Source organism: Astatotilapia calliptera, chromosome 9, assembly GCF_900246225.1.
Source record: "Astatotilapia calliptera chromosome 9, fAstCal1.2, whole genome shotgun sequence".
Taxonomy (NCBI): domain Eukaryota; kingdom Metazoa; phylum Chordata; class Actinopteri; order Cichliformes; family Cichlidae; genus Astatotilapia; species Astatotilapia calliptera.
Genome location: NC_039310.1, coordinates 31725096 through 31751117, shown reverse-complemented (window position 1 = coordinate 31751117; position 26022 = coordinate 31725096). Strand labels below are relative to the sequence as shown.

At 42.3% G+C, this 26022-nt stretch overlaps 1 protein-coding gene across 3 annotated transcripts in view; it reads left to right on the top strand.

Annotated features, from left to right (window-relative positions):
• The window catches only part of LOC113029557 (NACHT, LRR and PYD domains-containing protein 12-like), a 61559-nt gene extending 39618 nt beyond the window's left edge, over positions 1 to 21941 (top strand). For 2 of the 3 annotated variants that reach the window (XM_026180467.1, XM_026180463.1), the window contains 8 exons: positions 975 to 1012; positions 18449 to 18519; positions 18884 to 18939; positions 19735 to 19949; positions 20159 to 20418; positions 20771 to 20890; positions 20998 to 21127; positions 21228 to 21941. In XM_026180467.1, coding sequence (XP_026036252.1) covers positions 975 to 1012; positions 18449 to 18519; positions 18884 to 18939; positions 19735 to 19949; positions 20159 to 20418; positions 20771 to 20890; positions 20998 to 21127; positions 21228 to 21601 — 1264 coding nt within the window. In that variant the 3' untranslated portion in view covers positions 21602 to 21941. Of the gene's footprint in view, positions 1 to 974; positions 1013 to 18448; positions 18520 to 18883; positions 18940 to 19154; positions 19186 to 19734; positions 19950 to 20158; positions 20419 to 20770; positions 20891 to 20997; positions 21128 to 21227 lie in introns of those variants that run through there. The other variant, XM_026180464.1, reaches the window with a different exon arrangement.
• Positions 21942 to 26022: the final 4081 nt, after the last annotated feature.

The following is a 26022-nucleotide window of genomic DNA, read 5'->3' as shown; positions in this document are numbered from 1 at the left end:
AAAAAACTCATTGAGATGATATTGTTTAATACATTACCTGAAATTAAGAAAAACAAGCACAGAAAATGAGTTTAGTTTTTCTCATAGTTGGCTGTGTGGCAGGCAAGCAGAAGTGGTGGACCCAAAATTGCAGGACTCTTAGAGATGGGAATAAACTGAAAACGCAGCTTTATTGCTGGAGGAATGATTCATGAAATAAAACTTACAAAAACAAAACTCTAAACCGAGGTGCTGGAGGACAGGACATTACAAACAGACAGCAAGTTGAGGGTACGACACGACACTGACACAGAGAAACACAGGGCTTAAATACACAGATGGCAGTAATCAAGGGATGAGAGACAGGAGGGGAACACACCTGGGAGAAATCACAGCTGACAAGACAGGGGAAACGTAAACTGGCACACTCACATACGACACAGACCTTCACAATAAAACAGGAAACTCAGACACATGGAACCAGAAAAGACATTGAACTAACCAGACAGATTCACAAACAGACGTGGTGACACCATAGACAGACAGATACAGACGCAGACTCAGAGGCAGACCGAATAGAACACGTAGAACTCAAACAATAATAATAATAATCATGATAATAAATTGGAAAATGTTAACAATAAACTTAAAGCGCTGGGTCACCGACCCAGGACCATGACAGTTTTAGTATTTTGTCAGTCTGGTCAGATCTGACAAATCAAGCTTCAAGTCCATATTTTTAAGTTCAGCTGAACCAATTTAAAAAATGTGTTTAATAAATATTCACTATTTTTTGTTGTTGCTGTGTTTAGATAAAGATCCTATAAAATTGTAGAGCAACCCAACAAACCAAAGATCTCCTTTGTGCAGAACTTTCTGACTGAAGAGGAAAAAATAAATTTTTAAATGTAATTTTTAAAAAATTAATAAAGCTGAGCTGAAGCTTCAAGCAAAGATGGATTATTCTACTCAAATTCTTCTGTTTGTATCTGCAGGGTTGACAGGATGATTGAACCTTCCAATGAAAACGTCTGTGAGTACTGACATGATGTCTCCTATTCACCAATATTTTATTAACAGCATCAAATATGTATATGACTGTGTGCTTATTTTAACATAGAAATCCTATAAATAATGTTGTATGGAGGTGTGGAAAATATTTGGAAAATGTATTTCAAACATGCTAAAATGCCACAAGGTCTAAATAAAAAGGCCATAAAACATTTTAACATCTTAAACATCTTAAAATTCAAAATTGCAATTTGATGATGAACAGGTTTATTTCATGTTTTAGAAATCATAATAGTTAGAAGGTTACTACTTGGAACTCCTGAACTCCTCCTAGATATCTTTTCTTAGCCGGCTGCACTCAAACGCTGGACGTGGAGAAGCTCATAGCTGATGTCAGACACTAACCCAGCAGCTTCACTGCATCAGAACCTTTTGACACTTCCACTCTCATATTTCGAGTTCAGCGCATAAACTTTGAAACAGCCTTCCTGCATCATCCCGTGAGGTCGACTGAGTATTCAGGCTGTTTCTTGCACACCCCATCATTGGATCACAGCAAATGTTTCTATGCAAATATTTATTGAGAATGCACGATTGCATCTTTGTTGGGATATGCACAGCTCTTTAATGTGTTTTCAACCAACCTGTGAATCCCCTTTGTGACTGTGCGCTTCGAAGAGTGCTCTCCTTATAGAGTTATTGTTATCTTTTAAAAATAGATGAGTGAGACGCACGTTCAGCTACAGAGGGCAGTACAACTGCCTGCTCTAATTAAATGGTTCAAGGTTCTTTATTTGTCACATGCATAGTTATACAAGTATAACACACAGTGAAATGTAACATGACACGCTCCTCGACATGTGCAAGAATGGAGGGGGGGGGGGGGGGTATATATATATATATATATATACACTCAACAAAAATATAAACGCAACACCTTTGTTACTGCTCCCATTCCCCATGGGATGGACGTAGAGACCTAAAATTCATTCCAGATACACAATATAACCATCCCTCCCAAACAGTGGTCACAAATCAGTCCAAATGTGTGGTAGTGGGCACATCTGCCATATTGAGATAATCCATCCCACCTCACAGGTGTGCCACATCAGGAGGCTGATCTGACATCATGAGTAGTGCACAGGTGTACCTCAGACTGCCCACAACAAAAGGCCACCCTGGAATGTGCAGTTTTGTCTCACAGCAAAATGCCACAGATGCCACAAGCAATGAGGGAGCGTGCAATTGGCATGCTGACAGCAGGAATGTCAACCAGATCTGTCGCCCGTGCATTGAATGTTCATTTCTCAACCATAAGCCGTCTCCACAGGCGTTTCAGAGAATATGGCAGCACAATGTTAAGATTCAATATTGAGGAAGGGTACAAGAGGTGATCGAAGAATAACCACACCAATCCGGCCGGGTGAAGTCAAACGATGATTTTAATGAATACACGCGTGGGAAGACAACTCTGTACGCAGACAGGAAGTAGTCTTCGACTTAATCAAAGCATGAACAGATATTTTATAGCATCAGGGTTTGTTTACTGACGCCCCTTCATGCGTCACCGGTACATTTTATACATAGATCAGATCAACATCATCATGACTTTTCACCTAGAAAATCATCTTCTATTTTCATGGCTAGCCCTTCCTGTCTACCTTTCAGTTCTTGTCTTGTTCCTCTTTCTTGCCGAGACACCAAGAAACGGTTCCTCTTTTACCAAGACAATTTTGCAGTTACAGCCAAACATAACTAACCTCTTCCTCTAAATAAATCTAATTTAAAGTGTGTGTGTGTGTGTTGACCTCACATGCTCTTTGTGTCACCTCTTCACCTACTGTCTGTGTCTCGTCCTCAAATGCTCTTTCTCAATTCACCTGTTGCACTTCTGACCTTTTACCAGACCAGAAGCTCACTGAAACTATGTGTATGTCTTCTACTAAATAAATGTTTTAACCAAGAACCTCTACTAAAACCTTAATATAAAATGACCTGATATAAGTGTTTTGTAAGCATGTATTGCGATTCCTTCTATGGCTCCAAGTCACTTGCACAATAGATTGTCCGAACATCGCGCCGAACAAAGCTTCCGACCCCCAATTAATTGACCGAGCTCCAACTCTTTAATAAGCACAGATATGCATTGTGTATAAAATAGTCATAGCTGCTTAAGGCCTTCTTAAAGCTATCTGTTACATTGTTAAAGCCTCGTCTTAGCCCGCGGCTCAAAATAACTTCCTGCTTTCACTTCTGCATACAACTTCCTGTCAGCCTGCAACTCAGTCTTTCTGAAAGAGACACTGTTTAAACCTCTGAATCAAGAACCTCCAGATTTTATTATTAATGCAATGGTAATGATGACAATTATTTAACAATAGCAGTAAAATAATTTCCCTCCTCGACACTCCCTCTTTTGACCTCTGGAACACCAGAGGTCACAATACATTGTGTCCTCACGCAGACCCTTCTCTGGTGGTCTCGAACCTCGAGATCTCCAGGATCCTCGCCCCTCCTGTGGTCGCCGAGATCTTCTGCAAAGGAAACAAAACACCTTTTCTTGCATCTCCCTAACTTATCCTATCTGGGACTCTTTAATCAAAAGCCTGATCCTAATTATCTTCTTAACTTATTGACTTGTATTTATGTATACTCTTCAACGTTACTCATCCCTTTAGAACTCTTTAAGCCCTGCTTTCACGTCCAGTTGCTCGCTCTATTTTTCCCTTATCTGATCATCAACATCCTGTGCACAAATTGTCACTACTACAAGTTCCTCCACTCTAAAAGAAAACAACCACTTTAATCAATTAAGTTTAAGCATATAAGCAATTACTCCTGTATACATTTCATCATAGCTAAATGCTGCCTTGAAACAACTCCTATGTGTTAACACTAACTTCATTTTAAAACCTCACATTTCCTATGTTATCACCTGTTTTGGTATAGCCTTTTTATTTCATTTTGCTCCCTTTAATGTAACAATACCTCCTAATTCTAGTTTATCAGACTTAACCAAAATATCTGCTTTCCTTCCTCTTTGGTCCTTCTTTAAGTTCAGTTAAAAGCTAAATGAATTTAAGGCCTTTTGCCTGGAATCAATACTGTCATGTGTGTTTCTTAACTCTGTGTCTGTAAGCGTGTGCAATCCTTCATGAACTCATATTATCCTCACAGTAGATTGGCTAATCATAGCGCTAGCCAAAGGCTCGTGACCCTCCAGAGACAAATTTGAGCCACAACTCCTTTAAAAGCACAAAATGCAATATGTATAAAAATCATTTCTATTTATAAGCTCCCCCTTTTATCCTAAAAATACCTCCTATGTAATATCTGTATGTGTAAGCCTACATTATAACCACTACTTCTAGAAATCAAAAAGAAATCAAAGCTGTTCTACCCCTTCAACCCTCACTAATTTTCCCTCTAAGAATTATTCACAGCTTTGAAAAACCGGCATTGTATCTTCTAAACAGGATTCAGTTCTGTCATGGTCCTGGGCCATGTTGGCCCAGTATTCTTGGTTCCTTGTATTTTCGCTCCTTATTTAGGCCAGGTTTTCTGAGGTGTCCTGTTGTGGTGTTCCCTAAGTGTTTTCTCTCCTCCTGTCTGAACCTCTGTGTACTTCCTGTTTTACTTTGACAGTCTCTCGTCAGTATGCGTAATGTTGTGTTCACTCCTGCCCTGTCTCGTTATGTTTATCAGTGTCGCCTGTGTTCCCCACCTGTGTGTAATCTCCCTGTGTTCTCTGGGTGTATTTAAGTTGTGTCTTCTGTTATTCTAGTTGCTGGTTCGTCTGTGTTGTTTCCCCTCGGTCTCCCTGCGTCTCTTGTGTATTTCCCCGGATCTCCCTGCATCCTCGTTTCTGGTTTGTGTTATTAGCTTACCCAGTTTAGGTTGTTTTTTCCACCAGTGCTGTTTTGTGCCCACCGTTGTAAATAAATATTCACCTGCACCAGAGCTGCCGCCTTTTGGGTCCTTTTCTACAACTCCACACGGCTTGGCCCGCAAACCGTGACAAGTTCACTTTTAATCCTTTAACCTTAACTTAAAAATAACAGTTTCAGTTTTACCATATCCAAATGATCAAAAACCCAAAAGGTCCTGAAATGATCCTAAATTATTAAACAATTAAATTATTAAACCCTAAACCCCCCTTTATCTTGATACATTTCATGTGTCAAGATACTATACAAAACTTAAAACTGCTCAGTTTTCCCCACTCATGATCCAATCTATGTCATAAAAATAAACTTAAAACAGAACAGTTATCAGTCATGTGTTTCTACAATTAATGGTAACTAAGTTACATCAAAAATATTTCCCCTTTAGCATTTGGCCTTCTCCCAACAATATACTATAATCTCATAATCTAACCCCACCTAATAAAACAAAACAGAAATTTTCTCTGGTAAAAGCAAATTGTTTATCCACATTAATTCATCCTCACTCACATACAGTCTCACATTCACTCACATGCAGTCACACCATGTATTTGCTGATAGTGGAGCCTCCCGCACGATCAAATACTCCACCCTCAGCAAAATGAGCTCCGTCATTTTTATTTTCCATAGGAAAATATTTCTTTATGCTTTTGGACTGGATTGACTCGCATAAAATCCTTTTTACAGGGACTTACGACCTTGATCAGTCCCCACAGGTAGCTCTCCTCAGCCAATTGTAATCTGGAAAGCCGCCTTATATTTGCTCTTCCCGACAACTTTCAGCGCCGTTATTCACTGTTGCAGGCCTGCTTAAAACAGAAATGAAAAATAGAGCTGATTGTTAGCTCATAAAAACAAAACAAAATCACCTGACAGGTTTTCTTTAAGTGCACTGTTACAAAATAATGGGCCCAATTTTAGACATGTCCATGTTTCCTAAAACTCCCTCTATTAAAAACAAAAATAACAACAACAACCTACCTGACAGAATCAACCCATCACCACAACAACCTTAAACACACAAATCTTGCCACCACATAATTTCACCTCCTCAATACACCAAAAGTCTCATTAAAACCACTCAATTTGCACACAAAAATCACCCCCTTATACTCTTAAATTCAGCATAAGACCCCTTACGACATCATATAATCACTAAACTATAAATTCCCTACCCCAATCTGCACTTCTCGTCTCTGCTATGCTTCCTCTTCCTGAAAGTCACAGTCACACACACTCCAGCTAATTTGCATACTGAGTCATCTCTCAAGAAGCTGTAACAACAGAAACATATGTTTAAACATTCCCAACTCATTAAATCATTTTATTTCTTCCAACAGTGATCACTAGTGTTGATCACTCAGTACGAGAGCACTCCTAAGTCACTCTTTTTTTAAAACTACTTTAATCCCTTTTTCGTTTTCATAACTCCCTTTGTCATATGGCTTCTTCTATTCCTCAATTACAAACTCAAATGTATTTTATTAAACATTCACACCCTTGTATCATTCATACAAAATAGCAAGCTGTTCTTCATTGCCTATGTTTGTGTTCTTAGCCAGGTTTAATCAGTGTCTATGCATTAAACTCCATGAGCTTGTCTTGTCTTTATAAGTTTAATGCATTTTCTGTTTGTGTGTGTGAATTTGCATATGGTGCTTTTACAGTGTGTCAGACTCCTTCATAATTTTGCCTTTAAACAGTCAATTTTCTCCTCCCCAAATTTACTAACCCAAATTCTGATTTCCTACCTTAAATAGCAGCATTCCTTGTCCTCAGCCAGAAGGTAGGGCTCCACTTGCCACTTTCCACCTCCACCCTAGCCCAGCGGCCTTACCCGTCAGGACCCGTCTTCTTACTGAAGCCGAGAGTAATCGTGACTGTGCCTGCCTTAGGTTGTCCCAGGGTTTCGAGGTGGGATCTTACCCGTCATGGGCTATCCAGCCTTCCATACTCGCCTGATACGGGGCCCAAGTGGGCAGGGGAGGGAACACACTGGCTCTGGGAATTAAAGGAATGTAAGCTGCTTCCTTCATTGCATCTTATGTTAAACTATCTCTATAATAAGCTATCTCAATTCTGACTCCTTCCTAGAATAATTTCACATATGGCACTTTGTGTATGTGTGTTTTCTATTCATTAATGTAATTGTCAGTTATTTGCTCTCCCGGTCAGGGAACCACATTATTTTCTCTCTTCATTTTACCTTCTTTTGTTTGTTTGTGACGTTCTACTTTAGCTCTACTAAACCTTGATGTAAAAACAATACTCCCTTATTTCACGCACACACTCTGCCTTTTGCCTACACACACACTTCTCTCTCAGACTTCCTCTGTTCACACATCACCTTATATGGGCATGCAAACTTCCTGTCACCCACACCATTTCCTGTTACACACACACACCGCACGCAGCTGCTCAGAGCAGCTCAAACTGCTTTGCTGTTTCTCCAGGCTAATCAAACTTATTTTGTATTTACAATCTACAAACCCTCTGTAATTCTACTAACTTTTGACCTAAAATGTAGCATCATTCACACAATGATTTCATAATCCTCTCACACACACCTTTTAAATAAACTAAACTCTTATAACATCACTCATGCCTCTCTCAAATTAAAAACACTTTCCTAAGAGTCTTTTAGACATGCTTGTCATAATCAAAAAAGCAAGTAAAAAACAAACAAACAAAAAATTGAAACCTCCATTAATTCTCACCGCACACACAAGAAATTGAAAAAATAAAACCCACCAGCAGCTAATGCTGGAGAACAGTTACTACTGAAAGTCATGTGTTAGTCTTAAGTATATACAGTGCACTCAATATATTTATATATCTACATCCAAACTCAGTCAATTACTATACATCCACTACGGCAACTCAAAACTTTATTTATAGTCCTCTAATAAACATAAATGGCATTTTAAACACACACTCTACAATGTTTGCAGCAGTATTTGTAAAACCAACTGTGGCTTAAACAGTTCACTGCTTACTCATTTGCATTTTCACTCACACACACCGTCTAAAAATAGCAGCAGCATTGCCTCAGACTCCTTTCACACAGAGATCTCTTATTACAAAGACGTCTTATATTTACAACTGCACAGATTTTAAACCTTTTAACACCTATCGAATTTCGACAAATTTAACATAACAGTTTAACCGATAAACTCCCTGAGTTTTTTGCGATCAATTAACCAGTATCAAGACTTTAACTGTTTCTGGCCTCATTTCTAAAATCCCTAACTCAATTTAAAAGCATCAACCAACCCAAACTTTGAAGTTTTAGGTTAAAGTTACACGCCCGAAGTCCACTTCTGCTGGCCAAAAAAGCGCAGATACCGTTCCAAACGGTAAGGAGACTCTAACTCCTAGTTATTCTGGAGTGCCCCAAGCTCCACAGTGACCAACTGACTATCCCTCTTCGAGGACAATGTCTAAGCGTCCTTGACATTGGCAAGCGTTACCTCTGAGCACTGCGCTTCCTAGCAGACTCTAACTGCCGTTCTAGAATAATTTATAATACTTTGAAACAACAGTAAAACACCCAAAACAAGTGTATAACTGAGGCAGATCGACCCTGATGGACAATGGGGACTCTAACCCACAAATTGACCCACAGAGGTCTGACCTAATGACCAACCGGGACTTTAACCCACAAAATGACCAAATACCCTACCAAACTACTTGAGACTCTAACTCAATTTCTTTGGGACTTCAACCCATTATTTAAACTTTTCTTATCAGACTCTTAACTACTTTCATTTCTTCTTAGCAGAACTCTAACTGCTTCAACTCATGAGATTTTCATCAAAATCAAAACAGACACCCACCAGTAACTTCAGTGAGTAGACTTAAATTTTATCATATCCAATTTGGCACACTTTGGAAATAATTCAACAGGTAGTGCCTTACCTTTTGGATAAGCCGGCTTATGCCCACTCACTTAGACCACTGGAATTCATGTCTGCCCGTCAGACCACCCAAGACCCCGGATTTCTCCGTCCAAACCTCCAACTCTCCCTCCTCAATAACCGGACGAAGCCCCCAAATGTTAAGATTCAATATTGAGGAAGGGTACAAGAGGTGATCGAAGAATAACCACACCAATCCGGCCGGGTGAAGTCAAACGATGATTTTAATGAATACACGCGTGGGAAGACAACTCTGTACGCAGACAGCCAGTAGTCTTCGACTTAATCAAAGCATGAACAGATATTTTATAGCATCAGGGTTTGTTTACTGACGCCCCTTCATGCGTCACCGGTACATTTTATACATAGATCAGATCAACATCATCATGACTTTTCACCCAGAAAATCATCTTCTATTTTCATGGCTAGCCCTTCCTGTCTACCTTTCAGTTCTTGTCTTGTTCCTCTTTCTTGCCGAGACACCAAGAAACGGTTCCTCTTTTACCAAGACAATTTTGCAGTTACAGCCAAACATAACTAACCTCTTCCTCTAAATAAATCTAATTTAAAGTGTGTGTGTGTGTGTTGACCTCACATGCTCTTTGTGTCACCTCTTCACCTACTGTCTGTGTCTCGTCCTCAAATGCTCTTTCTCAATTCACCTGTTGCACTTCTGACCTTTTACCAGACCAGAAGCTCACTGAAACTATGTGTATGTCTTCTACTAAATAAATGTTTTAACCAAGAACCTCTACTAAAACCTTAATATAAAATGACCTGATATAAGTGTTTTGTAAGCATGTATTGCGATTCCTTCTATGGCTCCAAGTCACTTGCACAATAGATTGTCCGAACATCGCGCCGAACAAAGCTTCCGACCCCCAATTAATTGACCGAGCTCCAACTCTTTAATAAGCACAGATATGCATTGTGTATAAAATAGTCATAGCTGCTTAAGGCCTTCTTAAAGCTATCTGTTACATTGTTAAAGCCTCGTCTTAGCCCGCGGCTCAAAATAACTTCCTGCTTTCACTTCTGCATACAACTTCCTGTCAGCCTGCAACTCAGTCTTTCTGAAAGAGACACACACTGTTCTACCCCTGAATCAAGAACCTCCAGATTTTATTATTAATGCAATGGTAATGATGACAATTATTTAACTATAGCAGTAAAATAATTTCCTTTCTCGACAACATCCAACCGGCCTCACAACCGCAGACCTCGTGTAACCACACCAGCCCAGGACCTCCACATCCAGCAGGTTCACCTCCAAGATCGTCTGAGACCAGCCACCCAGACAGCTGCTGGAACAATTGGTTTGCACAACCAAACAATTTCTGCACAAACTGTCAGAAACCGTCTCAGGGACGCTCAACTGCATGCCCGTCGTCCTCATCGGGGTCTTGACCTGACTCCAGCTCGTCGCCGTAACAGACTTGTGTGGGCAAATGCTCACATTCGATGGCGTCTGGCACGTTGGAGAGGTGTGCGCTTCACGGATGAATCATGGTTCACATTGTTCAGGGCAGATGGCAGCTGAGAATGTCCCAGTTCTTGCATGGCCAGCATACTCACCGGACATGTCACCCATTGAGCATGTTCGGGATGTGCTTGACCGGCGTATACGACAGCGTGTACCAGTTCCCACGAATATCCAACAACCTCACACAGCCATTGAAGTGGAGTGGACCAACATTCCACAGGCCACAATTGACAATCTGATAGACTCCATGCGACGATGTGTTGCACTGCATGAGGCAAATGGTGGTCACACCAGATACTGACCGGTTCTGGGTCCCCAGACCCCCAATAGCGCAAAAAACTGCACATTCCAGGGTGGCCTTTTTTTGTGGGCAGTCTGAGGTACACCTGTGCACTACTCATGATGTCAGATCAGCATCCTGATGTGGCACACCTGTGAGGTGGGATGGATTATCTCAATATAGCAGATGTGCCCACTACCACACATTTGGACTGATTTGTGACCACTGTTTGGGAGGGATGGTTATATTGTGTATCTGGAATGAATTTTAGGTCTCTACGTCCATCCCATGGGGAATGGGAGCAGTAACAAAGGTGTTGCGTTTATATTTTTGTTGAGTGTATGTATATATATATATATATATATATATATATATATATATAAAAACACCCAGCACGCCCCTGCGGGCGGTTTATCCTTCAAGCTCGGGTCCTCTACCAGAGGCCTGGGAGCTTGAGGGTCCTGCACAGTATCTTAGCTGTTCCCAGGACTGCGCTCTTCTGGACAGAGATCTCCGATGTTATTCCCGGGATCTGCTGGAGCCACTCGCCTATCTTGGGAGTCACCGCACCTAGTGCTCTGATTACCACGGGGACCACCGTTACCTTCACCCTCCACATCCTCTCGAGCTCTTCTCTGAGCCCTTGGTATTTCTCCAGCTTCTCGTGTTCCTTCTTCCTGATATTGCTGTCATTCGGAACCGCTACATCGATCACTACGGCCGTCTTCTTCTGTTTGTCTACCACCACTATGTCCGGTTGGTTAGCCACCACCATTTTGTCCGTCTGTATCTGGAAGTCCCACAGGATCTTAGCTCGGTCATTCTCCACCACCCTTGGGGGCATCTCCCATTTTGACCTCGGGACTTCTAGGTTATACTCGGCACAGATGTTCCTGTACACTATGCCGGCCACTTGGTTATGGCGTTCCATGTATGCCTTGCCTGCTAGCATCTTGCACCCTGCTGTTATGTGCTGGATTGTCTCTGGGGCATCTTTACACAGCCTGCACCTGGGGTCTTGCCTGGTGTGATAGACCCCAGCCTTTATGGATCTTGTACTCAGAGCTTGTTCTTGTGCTGCCATGATTAGTGCCTCTGTGCTGTCTTTCAGTCCAGCTTTGTCCAGCCACTGGTAGGATTTCTGGATATCAGCCACCTCCTCTATCTGCCGGTGGTACATACCGTGCAGGGCCCTGTCCTTCCATGATAGTTCCTCGTCTCCCTCCTCTTTCTTGGGTTTCTGCTGCCTGAGGTATTCACTGAGCACTCGGTCAGTTGGGGCCATCTTCCCAATGTATTCTTGGATGTTCCTTGTCTCATCCTGGACTGGACATACATACATATATATATATATATATATATATATATATATATATATATATATATATATATATATATATATATATATATATATATATATATATATATATTAGGGGTGCAACGATATTCGTATCGATATTGAACCGTTCGATACAGTGCTTTCGGTTCGGTACGCATATGTATCGAACAATACAACATTTGTAATTTATTTTATCAATTTTCCTTCTGACGATGCTGTCTGTGTTGAGCGCTCAGTGAATCTGTGTTCGACTACTCTGCCTAGGGTCGACAGTGCAGCCTAGGCGGAGTAGTCGAACGCAGATTCACTGAGCGCTCAACACAGACAGCATCGTCAGAAGGAAGAGCGCAGGGCAAGCTAGCGAGACAGAAGTTAAGCTCTCCTTACAACATAGACCTCCCCCACCCTCATTCAAATCTGGCGTTTGGAATTATTTTGGTTTTCATGTGACGTATGACCATGAAGGTAAGCGCGTCATGGACTAAAGTAAAACAGTATGTTGGATGTGCCATGCAATGCTCAATTACATGGGTGGGAACTAGTGTGTTAGCGCAGTTAGCTTGTTAACGTGTTGGCCGTCTAGCCCCATGCACGGGGCGATCGGCGGTAGCTCATTAACGGAGATTTGCCGTGTTGTGGCGTTAAGGTCATTTCAACGAGATTAACCTGAAAGCACTAGTGGGAACACAACGAATATGACTGCACATTTACGCCGACATCATCCTAGTGCAAAGACAAGTGGAAGCAGACAAAAAAAAGCAAGCATGCTACTAACTTTAGCCGAGTCATTTAGACAGCTGTTTAATATGCTGCTGAGAATATAGCCCAGAAGAAGCGGATAGTATAGCTTTTATTTTGGAAAGAGACATTTCTCTGTAATAAACTCTCTTTTCCAAAGATGAGTGATTCCTCAATCAGATACAGGGCTCGCAATATCGCTAGCCCGACGTCCTGGAGCTAGCGATTTTTTTAGTCGGGCTACCAAAATCTATCTCTGCCCTGCCCGTCAGGCTATCGTAGGAAGGAAAAATATATGTCAATGCTTTTGCATTCTTTCGGAAATGTAGCTGGGTAATTATGTCATTGGCATCGGTGAGCCACTGTCAATATGTGATATATTGAAGTCGCGTTTGAATTTGCGCTTGTTTTTTGCTTTCACTTTGCAATCGTGTGAACTGTGTATAGAGAGCGACAGCACTGATCTGTGAGTGATGATAATTTGTGCACCAATTCCTCTGACATCGTCTTATTAATCGTTAGCTTACTACGCAAACATGACAAGTGAAATCTCCCGCAGCTTAAACATGTGAGAGGTTGATCGCGCAGAGAATCGCTGAGCTTATGTGAGTGCGTGTGTAAAAGCAGCAGGATTTATATTTGACTACGATGACCTGGATGACTGAGAACCTTCACAGACAGATATATATTTTAGTTCTGCTGAGCCAAATAAGACAGGTCAGGGTGAAGAAGTGACAGCCAAAGAAAAGCTTACCACAAAACGGAGAAGTTATGACAAATGAGACTATAAGGCAAAAAGAAAGTGCAGCTTTATGGTTTCATGGACAAAAGAATTTCTGTGGCTGCAAAATGACGAGCTAAATAACCAGGGCTGCACATAAGTGGTCCGCAGGTGCATATTCGCTGTCAAAATAAAAAACACGCACAAGGGTTAGGGTTAAATTTAAAAACTGTACTTTTGAGTTAAAATATTTATTTATAATTTTAATAAATGACAAATTAAAAAGGCATGAACATTTTTTTTGTATCGAAAAAATATCGAACCGTGACACCAAAGTATGGCAGCACGGTGGCACGGTGGTTAGCACTGTTGCCGCACAGCAAAGTATCGAACCGAACCGAACCGTGAATTTTGTGTATCGTTGCACCCCTAATATATATATATATATATATATATATATATATATATATATATATATATATATATATATATATATATATATATATATATATATATATCATGTATTGACCCATGTATTGACCCATGTGCCTGTTCATCTTAGTAAGATGAACAGGCACATGGGTCAATACATGAGCGGGACACAGAAAGGAATTGGCAAGGATACCAGAGGTGCAAAACACCAGCTACTGGTAGACAGAACAATCAGCCGAGACTGCAAGACCAGACTGACCAACCTGTGCACTGCCTGGATTGATTACAAGAAGGCCTATGACTCAATGCCCCACAGCTGGATACTGGAATGCCTAGAATTGTACAAGATCAATGGGACCCTAAGAGCCTTCATCAAGAACTCAATGGGGATGTGGCATACAACACTAGAGGCCAACTCCAAGCCCAAGTCACCATCAAGTGCGGGATCTACCAAGGAGATGCTCTGTCCCCACTGCTGTTCTGCATAGGCCTGAACCCCCTCAGTGAGATCATTAACAAGACTGGCTACGGATACCGACTACGGAACGGAGCAGTTGTCAGCCACCTCCTGTACATGGATGACATCAAGCTGTATGCCAAGAGTGAACGAGACATCGATTCACTGATCCACACTACCAGGCTATACAGCAATGACATTGGAATGTCGTTCGGACTGGAGAAGTGTAGTCGGATGGTAACAAAGAGAGGGAAGGTAGTCAGAACTGAGGGGATTGAACTACCAGAAGGCAACATTGCAGACATAGAGGACAGTTACAAGTACCTGGGGATCCCGCAGGCAAATGGGAACCATGAAGAGGCCGCTAGAAAAGCTGCAACCACCAAGTGCCTGCAGAGGGTCAGCTGAATGGTAAGAACAAGATCCGGGCCATCAACACCTACGCCCTGCCCGTGATCAGGTACCCTGCTGGGGTAATAGGTAGGGCTGCCACAAACGATTATTTTGATAGTCGACTAGTCACCGATTATTTTTGCGATTAGTCGACTAATCAGATCATCATCCATTAGACGTAAAACTACAGCTTATTGCACCAGCAGCATCTGCTCTTATATAACTATCATTAGCTTACAGCTTTAAGTGTTTAAGGTCTGTGCTAACTAAAAATAAAGACAAGATGATAGTTTATTGAATTTTAATGAAATTTGCAGATTGTTTCGGTGAAGATTAATAAACTCCTTGCTATCTAAAATTTAACAGGACACTGGAGTATATTCTGGAGCATCTCACACTTCTGATAATCAGCTGTCTGCTTGACGTTTATTCAGCTGTGTAAAAACTATAACTTTAATCTCAGCCAAACAGATTTACTCAGGAACAAATAAAATACTAAAAAAAAAAAGCCAAACAATAACATTTTAAGTTATCTAAGTGACTTATATATATTTAACCTGAGTAGCGAAAGACGGCGGTGGGTTTGAAAACGATTTGCGGGGAGTCCGGTGTTCTCACGGCGCTAGTGAGCCTAGCCCCCAGCTCGCTAACGAGCTAGTGGGTAACAGATGTCTCCGAAAACGTCGGAGCGCTTTTGAAAATATGTAGTGTCCTGATAAACTGAGCAGATATTTGAGGTTTACACAGCTACATTCTCGCCTGAAAATATGTTAAACGTTTATTTTGTGACCCAGAAAGAATAATAAGAGTAATATTAAAACTAACTAGCTGCCGCCATTGTTGGAAACTGCGCTGGGCCGCGCTATGAATTCTGGGACACAGCTGCTTCTTCTTCTTCTTCTTCTTCTTCTTCAGGGTTTAACGGTAGCTGACATCCTTGTACATGCAATGCTGCCATCTTCTGTTTCAGTCCGTTATTACACTCTTAAATCCTGCTACTTATTCCTGCGTCTTTTGTGATCTTACAAAGTTTCAAACGACGCGTCGACTATTAAATCAGTCGTCGACGATTTTGATAGTCGACAAATCGTGGCAGCCCTAGTAATAGGCTGGCCAAAGGAGGAGATAGAAGCCACTGACATAAAGACAAGAAAGCTCCTTACCATGCATGGAGGGTTTCACCCCAAGTCCAGCACCCTGAGGCTGTACGCTAAGCGGAAGGAAGGGGGCCGGGGACTGGTGAGTGTCAGCACCACAGTCCAGGATGAGACAAGGAACATCCAAGAATACATTGGGAAGATGGCCCCAACTGACCGAGTGCTCAGTGAATACCTCAGGCAGCAGAAACCCAAGAAAGAGGAGGGAGACGAGGAACCATCATGGAAGGACAGGCCCCTGCACGGTATGTACCACCGGCAGATAGAGGGGGTGGCTGATATCCAGAAATCCTACCAGTGGCTGGACAAAGCTGGACTTAAAGATAGCACAGAGGCACTAATCATGGCAGCACAAGAACAAGCTCTGAGTACAAGATCCATAGAGGCTGGGGTCTATCACACCAGGCAAGACCCCAGGTGCAGGCTGTGTAAAGATGCCCCAGAGACAATCCAGCACATAACAGCAGGGTGCAAGATGCTAGCAGGCAAGGCATACATGGAACGCCATAACCAAGTGGCCGGCATAGTGTACAGGAACATCTGTGCCGAGTATAACCTGGAAGTCTCGAGGTCAAAATGGGAGATACCCCCAAGGGTGGTGGAGAATGACCGAGCTAAGATCCTGTGGGACTTCCAGATACAGACGGACAAAATGGTGGTGGCTAACCAACCGGACATAGTGGTGGTAGACAAACAGAAGAAGACGGCCGTAGTGATCGATGTAGCGGTTCCGAATGACAGCAATATCAGGAAGAAGGAACACGAGAAGCTGGAGAAATACCAAGGGCTCAGAGAAGAGCTCGAGAGGATGTGGAGGGTGAAAGTAACGGTGGTCCCCGTGGTAATCGGAGCACTAGGTGCGGTGACTCCCAAGCTAGGCGAGTGGCTCCAGCAGATCCCGGGAATAACATCGGAGATCTCTGTCCAGAAGAGCGCAGTCCTGGGAACAGCTAAGATACTGCGCAGGACCCTCAAGCTCCCAGGCCTCTGGTAGAGGACCCGAGCTTGAAGGATAAACCGCCCGCAGGGGCGTGCTGGGTGTTTTTATATATATATATATATATATATACATATATACACATATATATACATATATACACATATATATACATATATATATATATATATATATATATATATATATATATATATATAAAATAAGGTGAAGACATTAGGTGAATGTGCAGTAGTAGCAGCTAGCAGGTGAATTCTGTACATTAATATGAATAGACATCTGACTATTTTACAGGATAGACAATATAAACATATTTAAAATTAAAGGAATTGAAATGTACATTGTGCCTTGGTTTAGTGTCTGGAAGAGTCCTGTCTCAGTCAATTATAGATGATGTGAGAGGGCGGGTGTGTGTGTTTAGGGCACGGATGGCTTGGGGATAGAAGCTCCTCTTGAGTCTCTCTGTCCTTGCCCAGAAGATGCGGAACCTTCTACCAGATTGCAGAGGTTGGAACAGTTTGTTGCCTGGATGGGACGGGTCCTTCAGTATCTGCGCTGCTCTAGTCCGGCATCTCCTGGTGTAGGTGTCCTGAAGCGGGGGGAGAGCAATCCTGCAGCAGCGTTCTGCTGTACGGATCACTCTCTGGAGAGCTTTTTGGTCCTTCACACAGCTGTTCCCGAACCACGATGTCATGTTCTGTGTGAGGATGCTCTCCACAGCGCCTGTATAGAAAATCCTGAGGATCTTTGGAGAGACCCTGAACTTCCTCAGTTGTCGTAGGTGGTACAGGCGCTGCCTAGCCTTTTTGGTCTGGACCTGAATGTGGGCAGTCCATGTCAGGTCTGAGGAGATGTGGACACCAAGATACTTGAAGGACTGCACCCTCTCCACTGGAGCTCCATTGATGATAATGGGCTTGTAGTCTCTGTGCTGACCCCTTCTGAAGTCCACCACCACCTCCTTCGTCTTGCCGACGTTCAGCTGGAGGTGGTTGTCCTGGCACCATGATGCAAGATTCTTCACTTCATCCATGTAGGCCGCCTCATCGTTGTTGGAGATGGCACCCAACACCACTGTGTCGTCAGCAAACTTCACAATGGTGTTGGAGCCATGGGTGGCCACACAGTCTGAAGTGTGGGTTGCCAACTCGCAGTAAAACAAAAGAAGATGAAGAAGAAATTACATAATAGTCATGCTGTGAGACGATACAGCGTGTAATATTAATAGATAAATATCTGAAAAGAAAAAGTAGGCAGTCTGACCACATGAAAGCCCTAGCATGATTAGTGGTCAGAAGCAAAAAGGTGTACTGGGGACAAACCAAGCGGATTCCACTATAACTGGTGCACAGGGAAAAACTATCAATATGCTTTTTGTGACATTTTTGTTTGTGATTTCTTTCTAATGTGAAATATGTGCTGTGGCTCCGAAAGGTTGGGAAACATTGCTCTATAAAAGTTTATCTGTGGTGCAGCTGAAAATGGTAGCATGTTTTCAGATCTGGATTAAATTATTCAGACACAAATCAGCTTTGATTTCTAGCAAAATATTTCTGAGTGTACACTTTGGACGTCTGCAGTCAGCTCTGACGAAAAGTGTTCCAGGGAATCCTGAACTATTCTGCTGTCTGTCTCTCATCAGGTGACTCTGAACAAACATTGGATATAAACCCTTTAGCTGATTTATCTGAGGATGACATAGAGCCAATTAAGGTGAGACAAAAGCAAGCGGATTCTTATCACTTACACATGTAATGACTGTTAATCTCGGCACTTTTTCATAGTAGTAGTCTAAACTTTGTCTGATGGAACAAAGAAGGAGGCTTCAGGACAGAAACTAACTCCACGTGTTGAATTTACCTGCACTGCAACACTGATTAATTGTACGTTATCAGGATGCTTTAAGCTTTATCCTGCATGGCTCCATGTTTTCATTGTTTTTAGTCCCACTATTTTACTGCCAGTTTTGAAAGTACGTACATATAACTGCTGATGTGTATGTTGTGTAGTTTGTAGTTTCTTCACTGCTTACTGGTTTGTTGCTGCTTTAAACAGCTGGTGTTGTTCTGATTTCCAGCCTCCATCAAGCTTCACACCTGAAGTACAACCTGAATCCACACAAATCTCCCACAGGTGATACTAAAACCACAGCTGTCACTGCTTTCACCTCCACATTAGAATGATGTCACACATGCTCTGATGTGACCTGATTTGTATTGCACACCTGGAGGTGTGACATAGTAAATTACCTCCTCCTCTCCATCGATGTCTAATATATGAGACGTTGTGTGTATTTGTGTACTTTGCTTTTCTCTCCCTCTGTGTTTTCCTTTGTCCATCTCACTCAGACATCATTTCCCCTGAAAGATCATCTGGAGCGTCAGTTTCTGATGGGAGCAGCACAGTTGCATCTCAGTTATTCAGCTCTAGTTTGCACTATCAGTGATGAAGGAACTGATCAGACAGTTGACGTCCCTCACCTCAGTGACAGACAGAGATGATGTCAGACTTCAGGCAGGACCTTCACTTGGCCCTCCAGCTCCAGTAACAGCTGCCTCCACAGATGCCTGTCTGTGTTAGAGATGACAGGGTTCATCTGGGTTCTGTGTGATTTGAGGTGTTCTGATAATATAAAACTCAAATACAGCGATGGCAGGTTACTATCAGTGCAGAAAGAGGCTGAAGCCTCCGGGATGACTAACCACAACCGTGTTCTAATTATGTGACATGTGAGTCAAACCCTGAGATATCCCAAACCACAAGTAGAATTAATAACCTGCTTTGGCTTTAGAGCCAAAGCAGCAGAGTTACAGATGTAGCATCCCCTCACTTTGGTGGATGTGACAGTTTGGACTCAAACAGAAGCTTCAGATGTTCTCGTTGGTTTCTTTCTTTTAGATTCTAGTTTAACCGTTTCATCTTCTATAGGTTCAGGTGTCCTGGTCCAGGTGTGTTCCAGTGTACTCTGACCAGACTGGTGTTTGTTATGGCTCAGGAGGCGGAGCTGCTGTACTGGAATGTCCAATGGGATGAGAGCCTCCTTCAACAAGCTGGAAAAACAGCTGCAGGGCCGCTGTTTAACATCACGTGCTCTGAGGACGCAGTCCGTCAGCTCCACCTGCCACACTGTGAAACAAAGGAGGGTGAGCACCGTGCTGCGATGATGAGATGAATTGTGTTCAGTATCAAAACAAGCACTTTATTATGATTGTTGTTGCACACATTAATAAATGGGTAGCATCTAACTTGTAGATAACAGTGATTAGTTTGAACTACCTGAAGTGTTGAAAAGTAAATGGTGCAGGATGAATCCCTGAGCAGGAAATAGTGCAGCAGCTCTTTGCCTTCACAGCGTTGTGTGTTGATGGCCTGCTGTCTGTCGCGCACGTCTTTGATGATGGGATAAGCATCTTGAAACCGATGAGGATCACCGACACGCATGTGATTGTGAACGTCTCCCACCTCTCTGCCTTTGGTCTTATCTGGAATTTTGTTAAAAAGTCCTTTAAAATCCCAGAAGCAGGCCAGGTTCTGCTGTTCCTGCGATTTAAAGACACAGTGCCTCTAAAAATCAACGTGTTTCTCCTGCATGAAAGAATCCATCTGTCAGAGGTAAGCATAGAGCACTCAGGCGGTCTCACTCTGCAGATTTCTGATGCTTCCAGTAGGGGGCAGACACCCTGGGCTTTATTCATTGGTTAGTAGAAGCACAGAGTCAAGCTTCTCAGACTGCAGACTCTCACTCTCACTGACCAATCACAGCGCTTTATTCTTGACTTCAGTAACGATCCAGAGTTGATTGCATAGTTATCTCTCCCCCTACTGACAAAGTAAACCTGGGTTTACTGACTACACTGGATCATTTGTTCCACACTTTAGTCGACACTTGATAATTATAAATGATTTCTATAGATAAACAGATCAACATATGAACATTAACGTAATTTTATATCCTACCACTGAGGTTAAAAAGCAACAAGGCAATGATGCTACATACATTGAGACGTCTTCAGACTGCGTGCTTCACATCGGTCAGCGTTACAGTGTCCACTGTGAACCCGAGGGCCTGAAGATACAGCCGAACGTGAGCCAACTGTCGTGAATAAAATGCCCCTGAAAATAAAGTCAGATATAAAATAAGCAGTTTTCTATCAGTCCCTATTAAAACCGCAGATTCTTGTTGGTTTTCAGCACGCAGAGTTTTGGAAAAAGCTTGGACCGAATTACTATCCAACATTTGAGGTTTTCCTGACTGCAAACCTGGAGGTTGTGACTCTGATAGTCAAGGACCAAGATGGAAATGAAGCCTGGCGTCGTGATGGTAAAAGTTCCACTGTAGCAGCAGAAATGACTGTATAAATTTCTGCTACAAGGATATTTTATAAACGTTCAACTGAAATCATATTTAAGTCTCTTTTTAGTGTTTGTCCCAGAAAAGGACCGAGTCTCACCAGAGGACAGCGCACACCACAAAACAAAAATAGATGAGGATAAGCTGCTGCTAATCCGCTCAGAGTTTATTGAAAGAGTGTCTGCAGAGGGTTTAAACAAAATTGTAGATAAACTCCTCGAGCGTCATATTATAATTGATGTAGAGATGGAGTCTGGGACATGTGAGAAAAAAAGCAGAGCAAATAAAGTGCGATGCATAATCGACACCGTGCGACGAAAAGGAAATGACGCCTGCAGACATCTGCTCGATGTTCTCAAAGAGGTGGACCCAACCCTTTTCAGAGTGATCGTGCCAAACGAAGCCAAAAAAACCTCCAAAGAAGCTCATGAGCTGTGGTGCTAAAGTCTCACGTTACTCAGTGAAATCTTGAAATGACCAGTTTTTGTAATCACTCTGAAAGTGATTCTCTTGAACCAACTTGGACTTGTTTGAATGGATGCTGAGCAGAAAACCAGATGGAGTTGTTAACAATCTCAGACTGCTTCATAATGTTAAAGGTGTTTCCGTAAAGTTTAGTCATTCCAGCTTTCGCTCACTAGATGGCGACAGAAGATTGGTGATAGAGGCTGTACCTCACACATATAGACAGGAAATGTGCACGTTAACATGATGTTTATCAGTTTTAAACTGATAGAAATGATATTTTTAAGTTTTACTCAAACTATTTTTAAATAATCCCAGATTAAATGGTAAATGGACTGATTCTTATATAGTCAAGTACTCAGATTAACAATAACAATTTCAAGGTGCTTTATTTTGGAAGGGAAAGACTTGGTCTTCAAACTTTGGTGGTTTGAAGGATTCTGGATCAACGCTGCAAGTTTATTTTTTTCAGTCTTGATCATCTGAATCAATCAAATTAATGTTACTGTGAAATTATTCTAATTATTTTGTACAAATTTTGGCTGTTATGTGTTTACTTTGCATTAGTATTAGTAACCATCTGTCTTAACTGTTCCTTATGTGATTAAAATCACCACAGTTTGGTAATCACACAGATTCACGTTTCCTTCCTCTCTGCTAATAAATGAAGCCATTAAATTTCCTCTAAAAGTCTTCAGTCAGTTTCCTCTGACTTCCTGTATCACACATACAAAAGTTGACAGGGAAGAGCATGTGTGACACAAAAGACCAGGGCCCGTATCCCTAAAGATTCTGAGAATCCTCTCAGAGAGCTCCTAACTTAACCTAAAAATTCCTTGCCAGGAGTTTTAGCTTAGAAGTGATTCCAGAACATTTTCAGTGAACTCTGAGCAAGGAATGGATGGGAAATCCTATCTTAGTGAGGAGGTGTGGTTGACCCCGTTGCTAGGTATGAGTCATCATTTCAAAAGCCGTGATTGGTTGATCCTACAAGTTTGATGGAAATGAGCTTTTGGTGATAATGAGCAAAGGATGTACCCTCAAATCAATAAACATAATTATACACTCTAATCTTATGCTGACTGTAATTGTAAATAATATTTCACATTCAAGAAAATATCTGGAAAATGAAGCTGTAGGGGTTATAGCCATTAGAATCTAAAATATGTGAAAACTTAAACTCATTACACCCTGTTCAAATAATGATTCGTGTCTTATTTGCTCATATAAATATCCTAGCTGACATATTTTGTACTTTCACTCCCATATGGACCCCGTTGAAAACAAGATGGCCTATCTCAAGAGGCTGTCCTTAATGAAGTAGAAATCACAACGTTACAAGTCCAGTGTGGTCTTAACGAGGGTAACACGGCTCAGCTTTTAGCAATGTCTGTGATTGCAGACCCAAGTCATCACTGCTGCATTGTTGCATTTTCCCGGTTGCCAAATACCTCGGGGTTGTGATTACTTTCGTCTCCGGTGTAATAGTGTTGTGGCGTCGAGTTGGTGAAGTAATTGCATCTCTAAGGAGATCCACCACAAACATGATTCCTGCACGATCCAATCTGTAGCGTCTCAATAATTCCCTGTCATCCAGTGTTTGCAGGACATCTCTCCTGCCTCTTCTGTTGGCCATTTTGTGCAGCTGCTTAGGGGAACTCCTAAGCCACTAAAAGTCCTCTTCCCTGCTTGTAGCAGATCTTGCCTTAGGAGCCCTTTTAAGCGCTAGGAATCTTGAGGAATAGCTTTTATATTAACTGGGATTGTCGTGTCACTTTTAGGGGAAATTCTAAGAAAACGTCATGACTCTGAGAATTTTCTTAGAATTTGGCCGCTAGGAGCCACTTTTTGCACAAAGATTCTTTAGGGATACGGGCCCAGAGGTCTGTAGCATGAAGATGGCTTTTGTTTTATCCCAGTAGCTTCAGGGCAGGTGGGTGGCATTTCTGTTAATATCTGCTAATATTGTAAATAATTACTGTTGAGCGTGTGAGAGATGTGAATGAGGTTGATGATAGCAGATAAAAATAAGCTGCAGTGAGAGACGACTCTTTCATCTCTGTGTCATGAAAAGAAAGATATGGATGTAAAAGCTAATAAAGGTGAAGTTAGGAGGTGTGAAAACAAACCAGGAGTCAGACTGTGGGAGGACTTCAGACAGAAGTTGTTAAATACAGAGAGAAGAGTTGGAAATATGACAGAACATGTGAGACATTTAGAACAATAAACTATGTATAGCAATGTAAATGTGGGAGGGGGCACTGAAGGTGCTGATTGTCAGCTTTCCCTATCCAGAGTACTGCTGCAGCTTCATTAGCCTCTGCTAACACTACATACCTCAGCCTGCCACCCAACTGTGGCGATGCAAATGACAGGAAACAGGAATAAATGCCGGACACAAGAGACACCCAGAAGGTTTATGTAAGGCTGCCAGTGCATACTTTGACAGAGAGTCTGTGAGGCAAACGACCCGGGCGAGGAAAAGCCCCAGAAATCAGCCTAAACATCTTCCAGGCGCACACTACAGCTCATGCTGTGAAACTGGCCTGTTTCTGTGGGGCAGGTCACTCAGGAAGTGAAGAGGACTATAAACTAAGAAAGGTTCGACTGTAATAAAAGCTCTCTCATCACAACTCGCTCACATTTTAAACATGTTTACCTTCACAGATGATCTGACCACTGCCACGACACGCGAGAACGACATGACGGTGATGAAAATGAGACAAAGTTACAGATAAGAGGAAGTGAAAATGTGGAAAGTACAGAGGATTACAAAATAAGACAGGACATGACTTGAAATAGAAACTCAAAGTAAAGATGGGGAAATGTACCTTTCAGGTTTGGACACGAAGGATGGGTGAGATAAAACACTGTGTGTGGATCCTTTCCACGCATTTAATGTCATACACACCTTTAAAGTAACTTTAAACATACAGCCTGCTGATGTTCGTCTGTACTATCATTATCATCGCGACTCTGTGTTTGTGATGCATTTTTCACGCTGGTTCAGCACTGATGCTTTAGGTTGAAGTAAAACCAGTAAAAACCTGCGTGACAGGAGCTTTGAATCCCGTGTTGAAGTTTGTTTGCAGGATTTAAATTTCTTTAAAAAATATCTTCAGACTTGGGGGGGAAATGTTTCTTGTGCAGAAGTTTTTAAAGTTCCCGTATATCTCTCACACACGCCTGCCGAAATCCAGCTGATTTCCTGTAAACGGAGGGGGAGGAGAAAGCAGCCGCTGACGGGGCAGTGTGAGGGCGCAGGAAGCAGAAACGTCGAGCCTGGAGCAGGGTGAGTGTTACTTCAGCTTTCTCCTGCGCTTCTTATCACAGTGTTTTATTCCGTCTTTTAAACCTGCGTGACTCGGTGAAGGGTGGGTGAAACAGATCAGAGTGAGCCCAAAACTGTGTTTGACTTGTTGAAAAGATTCTGTTTTTTAAACACTGCGTGTTTTAATCACTTCCTGGGGGGGTGAGCGGGATTTGTGGGACACGGCTCCTGTATCGATATCTAAACTGGTGATCTCATATCGTCGTAGTAAAACATAAACATAGTAAATGTTGTTGCAGGATCAACATTGCAAGTGATCAATCACGTTGTTGTGACGTTATTCTTTGGTGCGCCGAGACATTCGTGCATTTATGAAGTTCCAGTGTTGCAAGGACAACATCAGTTCTGCTCAGCGTTTATTAAAGGGTCAGGGTCCGTTGATCGGCGGACAGAGGCGGTTTCTTGCAGCTTAAGTACAGTTTTTTGTTTTACGGCGGTTTTTCCCGAAGTCGCAAAGGCATTACGTCACAACATTCTGATTGGTCACTTGCAGTGTTGATCCTGGAACAACACCAACACGATGATATCAGATCGTGCGGTCGGTGACACTGGTTTACAGCTGGAGTCTGTTTATCTGACTCCATCACCATAGCAACCGCCCAGGAGGCTCGTCTCTCGGGTGTAAACTGGTCGCGCTACACAGAACGATGTTCACCTTGTTTCCACGTAAGGACCGCTTAGCACATGGCCGTGTCTTCTCCACGTACACCGGCTCCTATAAAAGCATAAACACGCCGGCTATTTCCGGTTTGATAATCTGACTTGTGTTTTCGTTTGTGGCATGTGAAAGCGCCTCCGGTTAGCCCCACTTACCGCTTTCGAATCACCAAGTTCACGCCGGCTACCCTGGAAATATTTTTGCGCACCTATATGGTTATTTACGATTCACGGTGCTTTTAGGTGCACCTCGGGTTGTTTAAAGGGCCTTCTGGGGTTATTTCCCATGGTGGGATAAACTGATGTGACTTTAGATTTAAAAAGGCTTCACAGACAGCAGATCCTGTCATTGCTTCTGCTCGTCTTTGGATGTTGGTGCCTTTTGTTCCATTCTCTGTGAGCGCACGTGAAA